Source organism: Spermophilus citellus, assembly GCF_964194105.1.
Source record: "Spermophilus citellus genome assembly, chromosome: 16".
Classification (NCBI taxonomy): domain Eukaryota; kingdom Metazoa; phylum Chordata; class Mammalia; order Rodentia; family Sciuridae; genus Spermophilus; species Spermophilus citellus.
The window spans coordinates 46,301,035-46,324,044 of record NC_138196.1 but is presented as its reverse complement, the minus strand read 5'-3'; the positions used below and the strand labels follow the sequence as shown (position 1 = coordinate 46,324,044).

The window sequence follows — 23,010 nt, the reverse complement described above, 5'->3', positions numbered from 1 at the left end:
TTTAAAAAATGACAAAATTCTAAGCACCCTAAATTTAAGCTTTAATACTTAGAGAACTTTTTATGTTGAAATTATCAACTATTATAGCCACTATGTCCACTCATTTTATTGATTCAGTGTGGCAAAGACCATTTCTTTCACCTTGTGTAACCATAGGAAGAAAAAAATTTCTTGCTCACCTCTCTTATAATAGTAAGGCCCATCTTCTTGAGTCTGGTATCCTTTCCATTTATTCAGCAGATAGTCTTTTAAGGTTGCAATACACCAGACACCGTGTTAGAAATTATGGAAAATGTGGTAATCAAGATGAGGTGGGCCCTGCATCGTGGAGCTTAAGGTCTGGTAGGAGAAACATTGGGTAAACAGGTAAACTAACAAATATCACAGTTGTGAATTGTGATGAGTTCTATCAAGAAAACAAGTCTTAGACACACAAAAAAGAGAACAAGTTTGGATAGGATGGTTCAGGGAAGGCTTCTCTAAGAAAGTGACATTTTCTAATGGGCCTAAAAGATAAGAAGGAGCAAATCAGGCTAAAAGGATAGATAATAGATATACAATGAATGTTTAAAATCCCTTCAAGAAACCCACATTTCATACATTTTAGTATTTTCCACTAATACCTTCGAAGACATCATAGTCAACTGTTGTTTGGGTTTTCTTCCACAAGTTTTTTTTTTTTTTTCAATCCCCAGAGCTGTTCATGCCTATGTGAAATATGTAACACATTTGCTCTCAAAGAAAGATTGTTCGGCTAGCTTTCTATAAGGGAAGCAACTAGTTTTTATTGTGCTGGCAACAGAATCTTTACTGTAAAACCAAAGTGAGATTTACTAAACAAGTTACCCAGGACAACTATGACAAAAAAAAGAAAAAAAAAACCCTTGAGAATAATTAATTAAAACTTTTGGTTGGAGAAATATTTGCATTTTTACTTGGAGATAGATCCATTTAATAAAACATGTGCATACTAATCAATTGGTGATTTTCTGATAGTAGCTTAACATCTAATCAGTGTAGCTGAGGGGATAGTCTCTGTTTTGATTGTGACCTGTATGTTTCCACTACTCCACATCTGCTGGTCCACTGTATCCTATGGTGTTGTTGTGGGATGTTGTTTTCTAATCTCAGGGTCCGATTGTAAAAGTCCTGTCTTGGTTTCCATGAATATTAAAAGCTCACTTCAAACATTGCTGGGGGTGGGGGTTGTTTCCTTCAAATTAATTCCTTGCATTGAATAATCCTTCTCTAATGGAGATACTGTGTAGAGGTTGTCTCTCTTTGTTCTTTCTCAATGATGACTGGGGAATAAGGAGGGATTATGTCAACACATTGCAGATGTGTGAAGGTGAAATGAGAGTACTAATTATTTACAAGTGAAAGGGTTGAAAGGGAGGGACTGGAGCATAAATTAGAATATTAGTTACACACACATGAAATTTTGGTTGTTTGGAGCCAAATCTGAAAATCTTTCCCTCATAATGCAGTACTATAACATTTTCTGTGTTATACCAGTAACCATTTTTAAGTGGACAGATAGTGGACTTTAGAATTTTACCAAGTTCTAGTAAGACTAATCCTAAATTCTAGAGATAAATATCTGGTCAATGGCGGCCAATCGTATATATCATTTAAGCCACAGTATTTAATGTAAGGATTGGCATGGGATCCAAGTTTGCCAAGCAAACCCTCCCGGATAGATTCTTGCTGGAACTCTAAAGAAAGATGGGTTCTTTTCTGAGATGGAAGGGATTAAGAACCATGTAAATTTAGAACTTTAGGCCCATCTGTGCTAACATAAAAGGAAATCCTGCCCAAAATTGGAGCTAAAAGTAAGGAAAATAAAGTGGACAGATAGAGTCACGGAGAATTAATCCCAGATCTTAAACCTTAATAAGGAACTCCTAGTATTAGTCTGGCTAGATTTCAGAATTTCTATGGACAAATAACTCCTTTTTATCCCTTCCATTCCCTTCTTTTTGCATAGGATTATTGACAACTTTTATCCTGTTCTATCCTACTGCTGAATGTTGAGAGTGTTGGGGGTGTAAAACTTGTCTTCTGTTTCACAGATCCATAGATCAAGAGAAATGTTACTCTAGGAGTTAGACTTACCCCCACTCATCCATACCAATACCTGATTTACATAATGAAATTTTGGATTTTCAGATGTTGCTAATGAGTTAATACTCTTGAAGACCTTGGCAGAGAGTGAATGGATTTTTCACATGAAAGGTCATCAGTCAACCATGGCCGACAGATTCTAAATTGGTCCCTGAGCACAACCCCTGCCTATAGGTGCTCATGTTTTTGTACAATCCTTTTGAGGTACATGTGACTTCCTTCTAGAAACAGAATACAGCAAAGAGATGATGTGTCTGTGATTATGCTAAGACTCTATTTTACGAGCATATTGAAGAGTCTTGTGGCTGAATTAACGAAGTAATAGCTACATTATGAAACCCCAAGTGGCCCCTAGGAGTACAGAACAGCCTCCAACAGATACAGAGCCAAAAGATTGGGCCCTCAGTTTGTTTTATAACTGCAATAAATTAATTCCTCGCTCGGTCTAAGTGAGCTTAGAAGAGGATCCTTACCATCAAGTCTCAAGAATGCAGCCTGCTGGTTGCAGTTCTGTGAAGGCCCAGAACCAAGGGTCCAACTAAAATCTGCCTGAACTTTTGACCCACAGGAAAAGTGAAATAATTAATGCAAATAATTTTATAGTAAGTATTGTATAAGAGTAAGTATCTAATACATTTGTGAATTTGAGGGAACATTTATTACTAATAGATATGACCTCACATTCTGTTATTTACTGGTGTTTTTATTATTTTTTTTTTCAAAATTTCTAAACTATAAGCAATGAAGGCAATATGTATTCATCTCTGACCCCAGTCTTGGAACTGTTAAATGGAATGCCTTTTTGGACATGGCCTATAGTTGTGGCCTGGACACATCTTTACTTCAGTAAAGTAACCACTTTCCCTTATATCTGAAACAACTGATGGTGAAGACATCAAATCAAATGTATTGCATTTTTCATGTAAGGAACTGAGATGTGAACTTCTTCTGTTCTCTAATATAAATATCAGAAAGGATCCTGTATGAATGTAGAGGAATCTCATGTGTTTGTTTCCATCTCATATTGTACCTTATTCTAGTTATCTTTTATTAGTTGAATGATCCAGGGCTTGTTGGTACCAGTTTCTTGGAACATTGGCCCATTTTTTCCAGGTGAGGGCAGGTTTTTCATGCATTGAAAACAGCCAAAATACCCTCAAGGCTGCAAGTGTAGGATTTGCCAAAGTTCCCCCACACATTCCACTTTCAGTTTTTCTATTGATTCTTTGAAGCATAACTGTATTTTATTTTTATTTATTATCCAAAGTAAAACTGAATGAATAGGATCTTTGTCTAACTTAACAATAGGCTAAGATACTCAAAATTGTGACACATAACTCATCAATAATGAGGTCTCAAACCTCCAAAGGTGGCCACTTCTATTGAAGCAGCTAAGAGGACCATTCTTTGCAAGTTGTAAACTGATTATTTATTTGGGCAATATATTTTTCCTTAATGTCAAGTTCATTTGACTTCTAATGTCCTTTCCATTTAATATTAACTTTTTATAATATGGTTCTATTTCAATTCCTTCTTGACAAAAATCCACAGGTTGGGATTAGCAAGGATGATACCTTAGCCCTTAAGATATATGATATGTGAGACTGAGGGACTTCACTTTCCTCTAGATAACAATATGGTGATACTAGTTATGGAACGTTGGTGAACATTACATTTTTTTTTGGTATAATTAAATGGATAAAACATGTTTTGTCCCAATGACCGGAGGAATTCAGTATATGACCTCTGTTTCTTTAAAACAAACTTAGATATGTATTTTTATAGAACATATAACCAATAACATTATAATATTTCCATTTAATTGTATTAACCAAACCTATTGTGGATGAGTAATGTACACAGGGTTAAGGCAGAAGAAGTTGAAGGGAAGAAAGGCAGATGCATACTTAATTCAATAGTTTTAATGGTTCCCTTATGATTGAATAGAATACTTTTGCAGATCATATCTAGACAGTATTAGTTCCTTGACAGTTTTCTGTATTTTACATGGTTGGGAAAATGTAAATAATATCACAAAATAGTACTGAATGAAGAAACAGTTTCAACTGGTTGTGTTTATCCATGATACCAATTCATCTTCTAGTATGAAATTACAAAATTTCCCACAATTTATTCTAAAACACTGCTTTACTTTTTTTCCCCTAGAGCATGCTGGAGCATTGTTCTTGTGACTATTTTTTGCCCAACATAACTTTAGTTTGAAGAAACTGACAAATTTTGCATAGTGTGATTCATTAGAGTGAACAAATATTGACTGGTTAGCTTTTCTCAATGGAGGTTCTGCAAGAGAACCAAGCTTTGCAAAAAAATGATGTGCGTGACTATATTCTTAATCTTTCAGTCTACATTCTGTTATGACTTTTAGATACATAGGATATAATTTATTGTGTTTACATAATGCATTTCTTATGGTGAATACTTTTAGGAATCCTGTAGGGAAGCCGTGTTATTGTCAAAGCACCCTCGTCTCTCAGAATTAACTATTTCCCACATAGATCAGGCATATTAGTATAATTCTATTCAAGCTTAACCAAAATTCTATCTGCCACTAATTTTTAAAAGTTTGAGAGCAAGTAGGTATTCTGGTATGACTCCAATACCAGTTAAATCTATTGAGCTTCAAAATAATGCATTCTTTGTATCCTTCATATTGCTTCCCCATAGGCCTTATCAGGCTATTATATACTGATTCATGAAGCATGTGCATTGTCTTGTACATGTAGCAGCACACTTATTGACTATTCTACTCAGTAAATAGAACTATTGAATTTGAATTACTATATTGCTAAATGTATTCTAGTGTTTTTTGATCATGTTGATACATTAATAACCCAGAGACTGTCCTAGAATGTGTTCAAATCAATTTTCATTACCATCGATTAGCTTTTATAGTCTCTAAAATAGAACAGATTGATGTCTTTTATGGTTGAGCATTCTCTTGTGTCCTGGCCATTACCTGGGACATCTCACTCATCAATAACAAGGACTCAAACCTCCCTTACCTGTAGATGCTCTTTAATGTAGGATACTCTGAGACCATGGCTCTTCTCCATGGTCTTTATTTCATCAATGAATTGACCTTCAATATGGTTAAAATTTAAGAATATGAAATTTTATGGCTTCTCAGTAGCTTGCATGTAGTTTCCCAACCATTTGATCAAAGTGAGTTTGGATATTTATTTTAACATTTCTGATACCCAGAAATGAACATCTGTTCTTATTTATCTTCTTTTTCTTTTTTGGTACTGGGGATTAACCCCGGGGCACTTAACCATTGAGCTATATCACCAGCCCTTATTATTTTATTTTTTTATATTGAGATAGGGTCTCATTAAGTTACTTAAGGTCTCACAAAGTTGCTGAGGCTGGCTTTGAACTTGCAATTCTTCTGCCTCAGCCTCCTGAGTCTCTTGGATTACAGGCATATGCTACTACACCAGGAATCTGTCCTTATTTCATCAATGAATTGACCTTCAGTGTGTTTAAAATATAAAAATATGAAATTTTATAAGCATTTATTTACCTTTGTCTTAACCAATCATTCTCCCTCCCCCCCCCCAAAGAACTATGGTACTTTTTGTCTAAATTCAGTTAATAAGCCAGCTTTACTACTTTCCCTGCAGTGCTTTAATAAATAAACATTCAAGGTTATTTTGCATTGCATCAGATCTCTTCATGGTGGTAGTTATGGCCAAATATGTGAGGTTCTAGAATATCTACTGGTCAAATTGTTACCTCATCTCCTTGGGATGTGAGTTACAGGAGGTGGTACTGTGAAGGGAGAATTACTAAGGAGATAAATTGTTTGCTGAGTAGGACTCTACCACCAATTATTTTGTTTGTCCTGAAATTGAGATTTGGGTCACACCCCATGTCTTGTACTTACAGATGTTTGAGTATCAGTAAGTGTGCTCTTGCCAAGGGTTGGCTCTTGTAGTGCTGCACAATTCTGTGAAGTCGCTGCACTTCTTTGGAGATGAGCATCACTCTCTCTCTTTCTACTGGTTACATTATCTCCATCTAACATCTCATTCCACCTTGAAAGTAATCAGGCATCAGAGATAATCCAATTCATGTTGGTAGCAAAAGGGCTTAGTGTTCTATCCGTGAATTATTGTTTTAACTATGGCATAATGAGTGGCTGGCAATTGCCATTTGAAATGAGTACACCATTTAGCAAACTTGACAGTTTTGTCACCTGCCTAGGGACATGCCAATCAACCTATGTCAAGGGTAGACCTCTGGGGACTCATGTTTTCGTTTTATATGCTAAGGAATAAGAAAAGTGGTTGTGTAAACTTTAAGACATCACATTAATCAGAATGCTATATAATTTAGTGATAAGTTTACAGCATAATACCCAGATATGTCAATATCCTTATATGAAAATTTCTTTGCCTTCTATTTAGTGATGTGGCTTTCAAGATAGTTCTTTTTTTTTTTTTTGCATGTGTGTGTGTCTCATTCAGTGCATAAGTTATTTATTTCAAGTAATAGCACTCCCAGGAAAGTTATTTTTTGGTGAATTTTTCCCTCTCAAATTGACCTATGATTTATAGCCATCAAACCAATAAGAGAAGACACAGCCTTGGATACAGTTATTTCTGCTAATCAGTGTGGCATCTATAAAATGAATGTATTTTCTATTTGAAGTAGGTCAAGAACATATGTTTAAGTTTTGCCTTACTAGATTATCCTGAAGAGTTTATCCCTGTAGTGGGACAATAAAAGTATAAATCTGGCCAAAGGAGGGCAAACTACACTGATGACCAAAACTAACAGAGATCTGTGTTTGCTACATTAGTATCATGGATTAGTAGAAAGCTGATATAATGTCCACCTACATTTTGGACTAGACAAACCAGTTTGTTAAAGGGACTAGTGGTGTATATGGGTTCTTCTCAGTTTCTTCAACACCGCTATTATGTAATTTGCTGTACTTCTTCTGTAACTTGGCATCATTTCATATTTGCAATTGTGGTACAGGATTATTCTAGAAGTTCCTCTTTAGCATACCCAATTGTTGTTATTCCTACCTTCACTAAAATTGTAATATGTCCCTTGTGATTACACACTCCTGTATAGGAGATACCACTTCTAAAAAAAGCTTCTTTGGCCCTCTGTGTCTAGGCAATATGTGTTTAGCAATTACCACAACCTGGCAACTCCAACTACTTTCCCCTCCTTCTCCTTCAATAGTCTAGACAATTTCTCTTTTTTTTTTTAAATCTAAGTTTCCAAGAAATAATGTTATCCTTGATCCTGCATCTAAAAGATTCTGAGATTCTTGAATATTGTCCTTTGTTCAAAACAAGTCACAGGGTTTAGGGTCTGTCTGGGAGGATGCTTAATGGACCCCCCAGTGAAGGACTTTGGGACACTGTGTCCTTTCCTTTGAGAGACTCGGCCTGATCCCCAGACTTTGTGGGTAGGTTTCTTAAATTTAGAAAGATCAGAAGAAATCAAAGAAAATGCTTTAGAACTTGTCTTTTGTTTTTCACATGCAGGGAGAAGTTTATCCTTAAGATTTACAGAGTCCTTGTCTCAGTGTTCCCTCTCTTGGCTCAGCTCCCAGTGATTTTGAAGTGGCTTATTACTATCTGTGTGGAGCCAAGGTTGTTGCCATGGCTTCAGGGCCTGTAACTGTAGCTGATTCTTGTGTCCTATGGATTTCCTCTGAATCTTAGCAACTTACTCGTGTTCTTCTTATGAATTTGGTTTTATGTTAGCCCAAATTTAAAGACCCTTTGGGCTTAGCCCATAGGGAAATTGTTGTGTGGATAGTTTATAAAATTCAAATCCAAAAGATTTTTCCAATAGCCAAATTTTCAGCAATTTCTCATGAAATTCACCCTTCCATTAAGAGCTTTTCAGGGGATGGAAACATAAACCTTTGAAAGCAGACTTAACACATTGATTTCTAAAGATAATCATCTGGGTGGTTGGGTTCACCTATCCTGTTGATCAGAACAGTAGCTATTTGAAGTTTCCTCCTTTTTAACCTCCCTGATCCTTTGCTTATCGGTTTTCATGGCCAGAGTTGCTCCACTGTTCCTTGCAAATCAGCTTATCATGGTCTCCACACTTTCCCCATTCATAAAACAAAGCATTAATTTCCATGAGTTGCCAACATTTATCCTCCCACATTGTATTCACTACCTTCCTTTTTATAATATAAAATTTACCAATTTTTAAGTGCACAGTTCTGTGGCATTAAATCCACTCACATTTTGGATAACCACCACCATCATTTCCAGTACTTTTTCATCTTCACCAGCCGAATGAAACTCTGTCCTCTTTAGTTACTAGCTCCCCACTCCCTTTTCCCCCAGATTCTGATAAACACCATTCTATGAATTTTACTAGTCTAGAAATCTCATATAAGTGGAATCAGACAGTACTTGTCCTTTTGTATTTATTTTACTTAGCAAAATGCTTTCAAGGTTTATCATGGTGTATCATGTATTATAATTTGCTTCTTTTGTAAGGCTAAATAATAACCTTACAGAACATTTTATCTATTTACCCACTGATATGCATGTGGGCTGTTTCCATCTTTCAGCTATTGTGCAAAGCTCCTATGAACATAGGTATACAAATAATCTTCTTTAGTTTATCTTTCTACTTCATTTGGTTAAAAGAAATATAAAATAAAATAAAAACTTCTTTTAAAAAACTTTATTAATGCATAATGAACATAGAGTAACTCATAGATTTTTCAGTGAAGTGTTTTATGACTTTTGAAAAAAATACATACCCCTGTGTGACCAGTATCACACTCGTTATATAGAATATTTCCATCAGTCTTGTCTATTTGTCATCATTTCCCACTTCACCCATAGCTCTAGGGAATCATTGATCCCTACTTACTATCATTTAAGATTAGCTTTTATTTTCTCAAATTTAATACAGATGTTCCTTGATTTTTGATGGGATTATGTCCCAATAAAGCCATCATAATTTGAAAATATCATAAATCAAAATATGCTAATCCACCTAATCTACCAAGCATCATTGTATAGCAACATAGCACCCTGTAGAGTACCCATTGTTTACCTTCATGATTGCATGGCTTATTGGGAACTCTGCCTTGCTGCCATTACCCACTATCAAAACAAAACACCATATTGCATATTGCTATCTCAGGAAAAGATCAACATTCAACATTAAATATATAATTTGTTTGAAATGTATTTCATTTTCACCCCATTATAAAGTTGAAAACTTGTAAGTTGAACTATCCTAAATTTGGGAACTTTTGTGTACATGGACTGATTTACTATAAACTCAATGTTTTTTGAGATTCATCCATAATATTACATATATCAGAGGTATCTTCTTTATTGCTGAATAGTGTTCCATTGTAAGGATATAATAATTTGTTCATCTGGTCAACAACTGATAGACAATTTAGGGATATTATGAAAAGAACTCTTAGAAACATATGTTTTAAGTTCTTCTGGATAAGTAGCTAGGAGTGGGATTGCTAAGGTGTATTTATAATAAACTGCCTGTTTTCCAAAGTGGTTGTGCCATTTGGCGTTTAAAAGAACATTGTATAAGGATTTAGTTGCCCCACATTTTTGTCAATACTTAATATGAAAAGTCTTTTTTACTTTTAGACATTCTAGTGATAGTGTTGTGGCCTATAGTTTTAATTTAAACTTAATTTACATTTAAAAATCACTTATTTAATAAATTAAATTCCTTCATGAATAATGATACTGAACATATTTTCATGAGCTTACTTGTCATCTGTACATCTCTGGTAAAGCATCATTTCAGATGCTTTGCCAATATTTATTGAGTTATTTGTTTTATTGATTTGTCAGAGTTCTTGACATATTCTAGGTATAATTTTTTTGGAACATATATTTTGCAAATATTGTCTCCCAGTTTGTGGCTTATCTTTTTTCCCCCCATTAACCCATTAACTGTCTTTTGATGAACAGAAGTTTTAAGTTTTGATGAAGTCCAATTTATTGATTTTTGTTGTTGTTCATGCTTTTTGTTTTGTGATTTAGAAATCTTTGGTTTTTGGGGATATAGCTCAGTGGTAGTGCACTTGCCTAGCATGTACATGGATATGAGTTCAATTCTCAGAAACACACACACACACACAGTAATCTTTGTCAAACTCTAAGTCATCAAAAATTTCTTCTATGCTTTCTTTTTGAAGTTTTTTACAGTTTTAAATCTTTTTGGCCAGTGATCCACTTTCAGATATTTTTTGCCTATGAAATTTTTAGAATTTTAAAATATACATGATACACATTTTACATAAATGTCAGCCAAAGATATTTGAGAATTCATATGCACGCTATTTCAATTATTATAATGCTAAAAGTACAAACCTAAGTTAATTTTAAGGTACATACTTAGAAATGAATTGTATCGTTGTGAAATTATCCTGACTTCTTACTGTAGTTTGGGGCCCTCCTAGTCTTATTCTTTACCCTGAGCTTTATTCAGAAAAAATAATCTAGGTTGGGCTCTTTTATGCTCTTTGATGGAGTTTAAAGAGGAGGATGCTTGGCAATGAAATCAACTATAGAATAAAAGGCATGGAAATAAAATGGGGCAGGATAAGTTGAGCTGTGATGCAGAACTTATAGGTGGTTTGCCTATTCTGACAGTGAGCTCCGGATCTAAAACAGCTCTAAGGTACTGGGCTTTATTGACTTTTATCCACGCTTTTATCCACGCTTTGATCAGATGTTGGGTTTGGGCCACTCCAGGACACACAGCTCTCTGTACAGTCAGGCAGTTCCTGAAGGGACAGCACTTGAGCCAATGGAAGAATATACCTTCCTTGTAGAGCGATGTATACAGAGGAATACAGGCAGTGCATTTCCATGTTATAATAGTCTACACTTTATTGTTTATGTCTATAGTTTTATAAACACCTGGATAGAAATAGCTGTCCTCCATAATTCCATAGTCTTATTCCAGGAGGAACTTAGAGAGGTAATGATACCCACTTTACTCTTGTTGCTGAAGCTGGTCTCAGAGTCCTGACTGATACCTTCCCAAAACATTATCTAATCTAGATTCCCCTTACCTTTTGCTGCTTAGCCCTTTGTTGCTCTTGGTGACTTGGTGTGGTGAGAATCAAACCCTAACATTGAGGACTTTATGACCCTCGTCATTGTGACTTTCTCAGGCTGGGGCTGTTTAACTTGTTTATTTACATTTATAATTTTCACAGTGTACCAAGGGATGCCCACTCATGGGTTCTATACATGTTTCTCTGTGTTCTAATTACATAATAGTGTGTCTCTTCCTGATGATAAGGGCCAATTACCCTGCTAAGTTGATGACTCCTCTTCTTTCTTACTGGTTTCTGGACACATGGAGAATGAAGTGCCAAGGGAAGCCATAGTATGGCTTAATGGGACATTTGCTGTGTCCCCTGGAAGAAGTACTCCTCTTTGGAGACCAGGACTTTTAAACTGCTGAGCCAAGTGTTTGGGGGATGGGAGATAAAAATTTCCAAGCGATATTGAAGGTGATGGTAAGCAGGGTTATTCCTCTCTGTTTGTCTCAATGCCTTCTTGCTGGGCACACAATACAATGTGTAAATCTTTGAATCATGGTATATTGCATTCTGGAGGATATGGCCCAATTTCCATAAAAAACACCCCTAAAATGGAGCTTCACTAATGCCTTCATGAGGTTGTTGCAACACTCTGTCAGGATGGCTGCTTACAGAACATATTTTGACTAATGCATCTTTTTGTCCTGTGCCCACTCCCATACTTACTCAGCTCTTACTCAGTGCAAATAAAATGAACTCTTGGATAGTAATATTGACTGAGATTGTGGGCAGGAAAGACAAATCCAAACCCAGGTCTATTCCTACCAGAGACAATCACATGTTGTTATGGTTTAGATATGATGTGTTCCCCAAAACTCATGTTTGAGACAATGCAAGAAAGTTTAGCGGTTACATGATTGGTTCATGAGAGTCTTAACCTAATCAGAGTATTAATCTACTGTAGGTAGGTAACTGTAGACAGGTAGGGTGTGGTTAGAGGAGGTAGGTCACAGAGCTTTCTTTCTCTGCTTCCTGGTGCCATATCCTGACCTGCTTTTCACCTTTTTTGCCTTAATGTGCTGCCTCGTCTTGGACCCAGAGCAATGGAGTTGGTCATCTATACACTGAGACCTCTAAAACTATGAGTCCCAGTTAAATTTTTCCTCCTCTATGTTGTTCATGTCAGGTCTTTTGGTCACAGTGGTGAAAAAGCTGACTAGAACACATGTCTTTTCTGTGTACAAGCGACATGAGTGGCTAAACAGCCTTCTTGTGGAATGGTGCCATATCATGAATTTGGCGTCAGTTTTTGTTGCTGACAAGTTGGACTTTAAGAAACAGAAGTAGCTACATTCATCATGAAAAGTGGGAGCCCATGCTATTGAGCTGATGCCTAAATTCTATCTCTTCTTCATGTGTCCATTGTTTCGGCATTGGAGTGGCCAAAGAGAGAGACTGGCTGACATCAGCTGAGTCCTTTTGGCTGCCTGGTTACTTAGTGCTTCTTCTATGGTGCGAGCTCTTGGATTGGTGCAAAATTTTAATACAAAGACTTCACACTTATGTCCACAATACGTTTATCCATATATATTATTTTCCACCAGACTTTATGTCTCTGATCTTTCTAATCTTTGTTATTCTAAAACTTTGATCAGCTAGCTGATTATTTGTCATTGTCCTTGTCTCCTTATATATCATAATCTCAGACCACTTTTTTTTTTAATCTGAAGCAGATAACCAGGTGTGTTGTAAAAAACTTCTACTAATTGCTAACTTATGAGTTAGGCCATGATAGTCTGATCCATCTCTAAGCCACAGTTGGATATTTGCATACTCATAAACTACTCCTCAGGGATCCCCATCTGGGCATGAAAGTGTGCTGCAGTAGTGATGACATGGGTTCTCAGCCATTGGAGTTAGCAGATATGACAGGATTCAGCTCATGATGGGAAATTCTAGCTGTGTAGTCATTTATTCTCCCATAGTCTGCCTGCCAATTTGTACCGTAGCTCAGTAACATACCAAGAGTTGCATTTCACAAGACATATATTCTCCATTGCAAATTGGGTGACTTTGCTCAGGTACCCCAGGGCTTGTTACAATATTTACACATAGTGCTTCCCATAAATACCTCATGACACTATTTCCTACCATTGATACTTATAAGAGGATCTAATGACTGAAGTGACTTAGACCTGACCATATACAGTTCTAGAATTTTTGCTGGATTAGCAGCATCCTTAATTTTATTTTATTTTTGACTCTGTTAACTATTAGCACCACTTTCAAAGGTTATGAATAAAGATCTGAGCAAAGTGACTTCATGGGCATAAGCTTTAGCTGAGCTATAAGAGGAGATATTTCAGAGATCATGAAATGGATTCTAGCAGGAGTTGTGTTTACTTTGTGGTTTCTGGAGGCTGCTCTCTGTTGTCCTCAATAGGAGTAGAATAATTGTATCCATTATGGACTTCCTGGTGGTGGTGGTGGAGGGTATATGTATGTTTAAAAAAATTGGAGTGGAGACTGACTTCAACTTGGCTACTTGTTTATGCTAAAAATGGATAGTAAGTTACTTTTTTCTTATTTCCATTTTTAAGAGAAGCAAAAATAAGCCAGTTCAATATACTACATATTTAAAATATAAAGTAAAACTATTGTTATGGTGAAACATATAAATAAGAATGTTTTTTTTTTCTGGTGATAAGAGGAAATATATATTATTTATTTATTCTAAGGTCATAAACATTAGAATTTTCAGAGCTTGAAAATATCTTCACTATCATCTTGTTTAATCTTTTCATCTTACAAACAAGGAAAATCTTTTATCTTATTGACTCTTTTCAGTAAAGCCATGAAACATTTTGTTGTTTATAAATTTGTAAATATATCCATATGCTTTTTTAAATGCTCTTTTATGATTTTGGCCAGCAATGTTGAAATTAGCATGTTTTGATCTTTGTGTAAGTTGTTCAGAAAGAACTTAAAAGAAGTATTTAGGAAAATCCAAGTGCTGAAACATTTAAGATATGCTTTGTGGTCTCAATTTTGTGTGATTGTCAGCCAGGAAGTTTTCTGATTAAGATGGCTTGCCAATTCCCTGCCAAAAATATTATTTATTACAATAATGGGGATTTCCTATTTGAGAAGTTAAAGATAAAATGTTACTAATATCATTTCCCCTGAAATAACTGACATAGATTTTCCATGTGTGAGTATACAGAAATATATGTATATTTATATGCCCTGCTTATATATATATATATATATATATAGTTATAATTCACTAATTAAAATAATAACAATAATGGAACGGAGATTGGTAGAGTAGAGCAAGCAGATCAGAGGGAGGGAGAAGAAAAGAAAAAAGAAAAGTACTGGAAATAAGATTGATGAAATTGTGTTGCATGTGAGTACAAATATGGCATAATGAATCTCACAATTATGTGTAATTATAATATGCCAATAAAAATAAATTATAATTTAAAATAATTGACAGAGATCAATTGATGTATTCTAATAGATTAAAATCAAGAATAAGACACAAAAAGGCCTTTCTGAAGCAGGAGTAGGAGTTTGGCAAAGAGAGTGGTTTGTTTGTGGAAGGCAGGATGTGTATAGATAGCTTTCCAGGGAATGGCATGACAAAGTCCTTGCAGTTGGGAGAGTGTGATACAATAAAGAAACTAAAATAAAGAAAGAAAGAAAGAAAGAAAGAAAGAAAAAAGTGCCAAGATGACATAAGTAATTAGTGAGGGCAAATGTAGCATGAGAGGAGATGGAAGAGGTTGAAGTGGACACATCCCGCAGGCCCTAGCGTCACAGAGATGTTTGATGCAAGGGAAGGTCACAGGATGATTTTTGCTGGGTATCCACACTATTTCGTCTGTATCTTTAAAGAGGGCTGGGCTTGTGGTTCAGTGTTAGAGCGCTTGCCTAGCCTGAGTGAGGCACTGGATTTGACCCCCGGCACCACATAAAAATAAAAACAAATATATCTTTAAAAGACCACATTGGCTGCTGCTCTACAGACATTGCATTGGAATGAGCTAAGAGTAAAAGAAAATAGACATTATCAGAGACCATTGCATTTGTTCTAGGTGAAAGAACTGCAACAGCGGGGATATTAGCAGTGAAATGGAGAGTAACATGGTATTTTGAAGGTAAGATCAGGGGGCCTTGGGTTGGGGATGTGGCTCAAGTGGTAGCTCGCTGGCCTGGCATGCATGCGGCCTGGGTTCCATCCTCAGCACCACATACCAAAAAAGGTGTTGTATCCACCGAAAACTAAAAAATAAATATTTAAAAATTCTCTCTCTCTGTGTCTATCTTTATTTAAAAATCAGTGGGCTTTGGTCATTAAAAGTAGGAATAAGAGAGAGATGTGAAGATGTCCAGATTTTTGGCTTAAGAAGTGTGTGTGTGTGTGTGTGTGTGTGTGTGTGTGTCATTTATTGAAGTAATTTGATGCTAGAGACGAAAAGGTTTGAAAGAAACTGAGAAGTTCAGTTTTAGAAATGTTAATTTTGTGATGTTAGTGAGATGATCAAGCAAACCTGTCAAGTAAGGCACATACAGGTCTGGAAATTTGGGTTAGAGATATAATTTCGGCGTTTTGGGCATATAGGTGGCAGGAAAGAAAATATGAAAGTTCTGAGTCATATTAGGTCAGATGAAAGAAGACAGGTCAGATGAAAGAGGACAAGTCATGTAACAAGAGGGAGGGAGACACCAGTGAAGAAGAAAACCAGTAAAGTTTTGCATCCCATGGTACAAAGAGTATTTCTAGAATCAGTGAGTAATCACGTCATTTGGGAGGTACAAGATGAGGACTAAAAATTGTAGATTAGAATTTGGCAAATTGAAATCAATGGTGAGGCTGCTGCATGTCTATGCAATAACGCTAGGAGCACCGGCTGGGTGCGACTCTCCAGGATCTGGCTCCGACTCTCCAGGATCTGGCTCCGCCCTCTTCTCAAGGTCAACCCTTCCCGGCTAGAGCCCGATCCCTTTCCCAGCATGCTCTGCGACGTGAAGAAGCGGCTTCCGGGCCTGAGGGCGTTTTGTGTTGGCTGGCGCTGGAGAAACAAGATGGCGGCGTCGGAGGAGTGACAGGGGTCTACCCTGGCCGACCCAGCGGCAGTGGTGGCAGCTGTATAGCTGCCCTAACTCACCACGCCCCCTTCTCAGCCCGGGACACGCCATGAAAGCGAGGCTGGGGTGGCCGCCGAGAAACAAGTGGCCTAAGTAACCGCGAGAACCACTCACAGACTGCGGCCTGCCTAAAAGAAACCTAACTGCGTGGCCGTGATTGGGGTTCCCTGGGCTGATTCTAGGCCCCGTAACGCCTGAAAAGGCCTTAGTTTCCCACTGTCTTCTGTCCTCCTCCGCAGCCTTGCCTGGTGGAAGACCCCCCGCCACCTTTGTCCTCCCCTCAGGACGTGGATCCAGTCTCCATGTTCGTCTGTCCGGAAGGCGAGCAGCACTGGCTCCAAGGCCGAAGTTGTTGTCGGAGAGAAATATAAACTGGTACACAAGATAGGGTATGGCACCTTCGGGGACATTTATCTGGCGTTTAACATCAACACCAGACAGGAAGTGGCAGTGAAGGTAGAATCTCAGAAGGCCCAGTTTTCCAAGTTGGTAATCGAAAGCCAAATCTATAGGATTCTTGAAGGTGGGGTTGGCGTCCCCCACATCTGGTGGTACGGTGAGGAAAAAGGCTATAATGTGTTAGTCATGGATCTTCTGGGACCCAGCCTTGAAGACCTCTTCAATTTCTGCTCAAGAAGGTTCACAATGAAAACTGTCCTTATGTTAGCTGACCAGATGATTAGTAGAATTGAATATGTGCATACAAAGAATTTTATACACAGAGACATTAAGCCAGATAACTTACTAGTGGGTATCGGGAATGACTGTAATAAGTTATTCCTTATTGATTTTGGTTTGGCCAAAAGGTACAGAAACGACAAGACAAAGCAACACATACCATATGTGGAAGGTAAACCCCTCACTGGCACTGCCCGATATGCTAGCATCAATGCACATCTTGGTATTGAGCAGAGTCGCCGAGATGACATGGAATCATTAGGATATGTTTTGATGTATTTTAATAGAACCCATCTGCCATGGCAAGGACTAAATGCTGCGACAAAGAAACAAATATATGAAAAAATCAGTGAAAAGAAGAGGTCCACTTCTGTTGAAGTTTTATGTAAGGGGTTTCCTGCAGAATTTGCTATATACTTAAACTATTGTCGTAGGCTGCCCTTTGAGGAAGTCCCAGATTACAAGTATCTGAAGGAGCTATTCCGCATCCTTTTCAGGACTCTAAACTACCATTATGACTACATATTTGATTGGACGAAGAAGTTAAAGCAGAAAGCAGAGCAGGCAGCCTTTTCCAGTGGGCAGGGTCAGCCGGCACAATCACCCACAGGCAAGCAAACCAACAAAACCAAGAGTAACATGAAAGGTTTCTAAGCATTAATTGAAGAACAGAAGAAGCAGAGCAGATGATTGAAGCAGCATTTGTTTCTCCCCAAATCTAGAAATTTTAGTTCATATGTAAACTAGCCAGTGGTTGTGGACCACCATTTACTTGGTGTAAGTAAAGAACTTAATTTCAATATAAACTGGCTCTGGGAAGCATTGTTGATTCTGTATCATGAGTTTAGCCTCTGTAATTGTGAATATTAACAGTGAAATGGTGTCTGGTTTGCTATTGCATTTTTTTAAGTGGAAAAGTTAACTAAATGGTTGACACTCAAATTGGTGGAGAAATTGTGCATGTACTTTTTTTGTTTGTTAAAACCTTTCATTTTGTGCTGTACTGCTTTGAGATCTCATTTCAGAAGAGCAGCATGAACAGTCTTCAGCCACAGTTGTGATGGTTAAAAATGTCCAGGATTGTGTATTCTTAGGGTTTTTCCACCCCTGGGATTTGCAAATTCTTCACTTAACACATTCTTTATATGCAGCAACCAGAGATTCCAGTGTTTGATTATGCCAGCTTACTGTGCTAGAAATAACAGCATCTAAAGTAAAGACTTAGTGACTGCTAGATTATCCTTAGGTCTCTGCATTAACTCTATAATGCTCTTGCTATTTTTAAAAAAGCATATTTGTCACAGAAATTTAGTTCACATCTTACAACTGAACATGTATGTATGTTGCTTAGATAAATAATCATTGTAAATGTCTATATGATCTTGAGTTTTTAAAAATTTTGAAATGGGAGCTTTTTTGTTTATAAGTTCATTAAAAACTAAAATTGGAAGGAAAAGAAAAATCCATGGTGACTTCAAGAACAATGGGGAAAGATGTCATATTGAAGTGGGTTGAAGAATCAGAGATGAGAAAGTGCAGAAAAGATGTAGAGACAACTGTGGTGGACACCATTAGCCAACAACCCAACAGCTCTTTCCCTAATGTATATCAAATCTCTGTTTTTCCATAACCAAGTGCTCAAGTTCCTTAAGGAAGTGCTTCTTCCAAATTGTAGGAAGGGAACTGACCCTGTTCAAATCAATTTTCATTTATTTTGCCATGTGATTTTTTTTTTTTTTTTTTTTTAGCCATGAGCATTTTACACAATCATGCCAATGTCTTTCCCACATTCTTAACTTAGGACAACACTAACATACTAATACCATAGTTGACAAACCAGCTTCGATTAAGTGATATCATTTCAACATTCCAGTACTGATTATTAGCATTTGCTCCATTTATCCTGAAAACCTTACTTAACAACAACTACAATTATTACAATTTATTGCTTTCTTGTTATATATGAGACATTGTACAACATACTCTATGTACATAATATTTAAGCTAAATCACCATCAACCTTGTGAGGCATAATGGCTCTTTATTTTTCAGGAAAGTTAATCAAAACTTAGAGATATTAAGTAAAATACCCATGACATGATAAGGTAAATGGGAGAACCAATGAGGGACTTCCTTAGTCCATTAGAATTGTTCATTCTGTACAAAATAGAAACTGCCATATATTACATCTATTTAGGAGCATTTTACTCCTGAGCTGGTCTACACTTGCCTGTTTTCTTCCTTGCTTAGACTTGCCCTTTTGATTCCATTGGCTCTTAGCCAACTCTTACACGTGAAGATTAACTATGTTGATTTTACCACGCCGACCCTACAGGAATGATAAGCTGTCTCTGAAGATAGTTGGGGAGAGGATTTGGCTATTTAAGGTTTGATCTCAATAAGAAGCATTATTTGTCAATTTGATGACCATACAATTTTACATTAGACTAAAAAAAAAGAATTCATTGTAGATTTAAAAATTGAATCAAAGATATTATTTAGGGGCTGGGTTGTAGCTCAGTGGTAGAGTGCTTATCTCACATGCTTGGGGCCCTGGGTTCAATCCTCAGCACCACATAAAAGTAAATAAATAAAAATAAAGATATTTTTTAAAAAGATATTATTTAGAACTATATAGCACTGATAGAGCCTGATTTTGTTTGACACAAATTTAAATTTTCTTTATGAAAAGACAAATTTAGAATGTTTTGAAAGTGGAGACTAAAGGGTGCAAAGTTTACTTTTCCAGGAATCAACTATGTACACATTAATTTAAGGGCTCCACTGTTTTTAGACTTGAGTAGGGTTCAATGTTTTTGAACCTGTTTATTCATCTGTATATTGGTCAGAAAGGTATCTTGTTTTCAAGACTGATACTCAAAACAATGTAAAACTCAGTTCCTGGTCATTGTAAAATATTCATACAACAGTCATTTAATGTCTATAGTGTTTTAGGTATGGTGGTCATTAAAATAGTCTAGGTGGTGGAATAAATTCATAAATAACATGTAAATAGATGATAAGTTGTGATAAAACCATGTCAAAATCTTACAGTCCAGAAATATAGGATAGTAGATGTGGAGAGAATGAGACTGGAATAATAAGTTGAGTAGAGAGCATTACTTGGGCTGTTGTTCTTAGTAATGAGCTTCCTGAAAGTTTCTAAGTGTGAGGATGATATGATTATAGATAATGTAATAAAATGGTAGTTTTTGGATGAATTGAAAAGGAACATATAGGATTTACAGAAGAGAGTGGTGAGCCTCCGGTAGGATAGGCAAACAAAGAAAAAAGATCATGTTTCTTTCTGTTTAACTATTGTTGCCTGATAAACCACTTCAGAACAAGTGGCTGCAGCAAAGAATCATTTGTTTTTTCTCATTGACCTATGGATTGGCTGGATATAGTTCTACTGGTGGTCTTGCTTGAACTCATTCCTGTGATTGAAATCACATCATGGCTGGAATATCTGCCAGCCACATTCCAAGTAGATTCCCTCACATATCTGGCTATTGGTGCCCACTGTGGGCAAAGGCTTCTCTTCTCTCTTCCATGTGGCCTCTCATCCCTGAGGCTAGACGAGCTTCTTTAGATCATGGTGGTATCATAGAATAGTTCCAAGAGAACTAGCCCAAGGTACATGTGCTTAGCAAGCCTCTAGTGGGGTCACATTTGTTGATCCCATTGGCCAAATCAAGTCACATGTCCAAATGCAGTCAAAGTAAAAGGAGAGATTGACTACTTCATTGCAGGAGTAGTGGAAAATAATTTGTGGCTGTTTTAAATGTATCACAAATGCCTTGAGACATTTTAGAGGATACATTGATGCTATTTGAGAAAAATGAGATGTAAATAAGAATAGGGAAGATTAAGGATACTCAAGTGAGAAATAGATCTTGGTGTAGTAATGGAAGCGATGAATACAACAGGAAGATTTGTTGATGAGGGATCAGGGGGATTGTATTTGAGTATTTCAGGAATATGTTGAAATTGATGCCTGTGAAATATGCCAATGAATTGACTAAGAATGTGGAAATAGAGATTGGAATGTAGAATAGCTTTCTAATAAGAGTATAGAGATTTGGGGATCATTGGCTTATAGGCCTTTAATACCACAAAGGAGAATTAAATTTCCTAGGAATGAAAGAAACAAAAAGTGGGCCTATTGTGGAATTTAGAGAAGTATTAATAAATGGCAGAAACAGTAAAGGAAACTGAAAAATTAAGGTCAGATAATGAAAAAGGTAAAAAGTGGCAAAGAATCATGACAAAGGAAAACTATGAAAACATGGTAAATTACTAAAAAAACCCCCAATGAACTGTGCTGCACAATGTATAAAATTATGAAGATCAAGATTCAGAGATACAACTGAATCTGTCTTCATAATTTCCTTTGCATAAAGAGTTTGTACTAGTCTGAAGATTTTTGTTAATTCAAAGAAAATTTGTAAAGCAATAGATACAATTTTCAAGGGTAAATTAATAGCTGAATATTTCATACTGAAATAGACTACTGAAAATAGTTGAAAAACCAGAAACGGCCATTTGTAAACTAACAGTGACCAGCTTGGGAGGATACAGTATAGGAATCATAGTCACTCTCTGAAAGTGTATACAATCATAGGATAAAACATCTCCTGAATTTGATTGAGCAATGTTAATAGAATATCCAAAGGAGCAGTGAATATCACTGAGTAACTGTTGAGTGGGAGGTTATAGGTACTTTAGTTTTTTTTTTCCTAATCCCAGAGATTGAACCCAGGAGTGCTTAACCACTCAGCTACATCCCCAGCCATTTTTATTTTTCGTTTTGAAGCAGGGTCTTGCTAAATGGCTTAGGGCCTTGCTAAATTGCTGGGGCGGAACTCTAGAATCTATAATTTTCCTGCCTCAGCTTCCTGAGTCACTGGGATTACAGTAATGTGTTACCATGCCTGGAAACTTTTTAAAGATGCAGTTGTGTTTAAATGAGTATCATTTAAATATTTAATCTTTAAAATATGCCCTTTAGAAAAGCACAAATGGTAATGATATGGATGATATGATGCAACCCACCATGTGATATCCAGGGATACACCTACACTTAAGCATGGACACAGCTATGGCACAAAAGTCTCAGGAAGCTGAGTCAGACCCCACTGTGGTTTCTTGAGTTATATTATGTTGGCTACATGAGGAAGAGATTGTGGGGTTTGAAAGATTGATTTAAATTTCCATCTACTGTTGAACTTTTAATTCTTCCTTCAATTTTGTCAGTTTCTGCTTCATATATTTTCAGCCTCTGATGCCTGTATGTTTATAATATGATGTCTTCCTCATGATTGGATCTTTTTATCATTGCAAGAAGTCTATATTTTGTCTGGTATTAGTACAGACACTGCACCTCTCTTTATTGTTGTATACATGGTATATCTGTTTCTATCCTTTTATTTTTCAACTTGTTTGTGTCTTTAAATCTAAAATGTGTCTATTGTCAACACATGTGGTTGGATCATTTTTCTAAAAAGTCTATTCTGACACTATATGCCTTTTGATTGGAGTATTTATATTTATTAAGTTGGATGTGATTACTGATCAGGCACCATATATGCCTGCCATGTTGCTTTTTTTAATGTCATATACTTTTTTCCTATATACCTCCACATTGCCTTCCCTTCTAACTAGATCTTTTCCAGTGTAAATCATGTTAATTATTTGCTGATTCTTTCACTATATTTTCCAAGTTATCATATCGTAAGATAACATTTAAAAAGTATGCCATGTCATTGGAATTATTTAAATTGCTTGGTATAAGTGAAAAAATTTGGGACTCATACTAGATTTACTCTACCAATTTTTTTTTTCTGAAAATTTCCTTTTGACAAATTCTACAGTTACCATGCACCTTAGTTTTGGAATAAATATTTACAGGTAAAACTTTTTTTTCTCTATTCTCAAACATTAGGAGAGGAGGAAGAAACTAAAGTTAATTGAAGTTTCAACACAATATTTAAAAT

General features: G+C 36.4%; 1 protein-coding gene across 1 annotated transcript; it reads left to right on the top strand.

Moving 5' to 3' along the window:
- Nucleotides 1–16,911: 16,911 nt before the first annotated feature.
- LOC308635241 (casein kinase I-like) lies at nt 16,912–17,668 on the top strand (the record flags this gene model as incomplete). Its single annotated transcript, XM_081269574.1, has 1 exon — nt 16,912–17,668. Exon 1 carries the CDS (start codon nt 16,922–16,924, stop codon nt 17,666–17,668), a length of 747 nt encoding a protein of 248 aa, XP_081125700.1. The 5' UTR covers nt 16,912–16,921.
- Between the last annotated feature and the right edge of the window lie 5,342 nt (nt 17,669–23,010).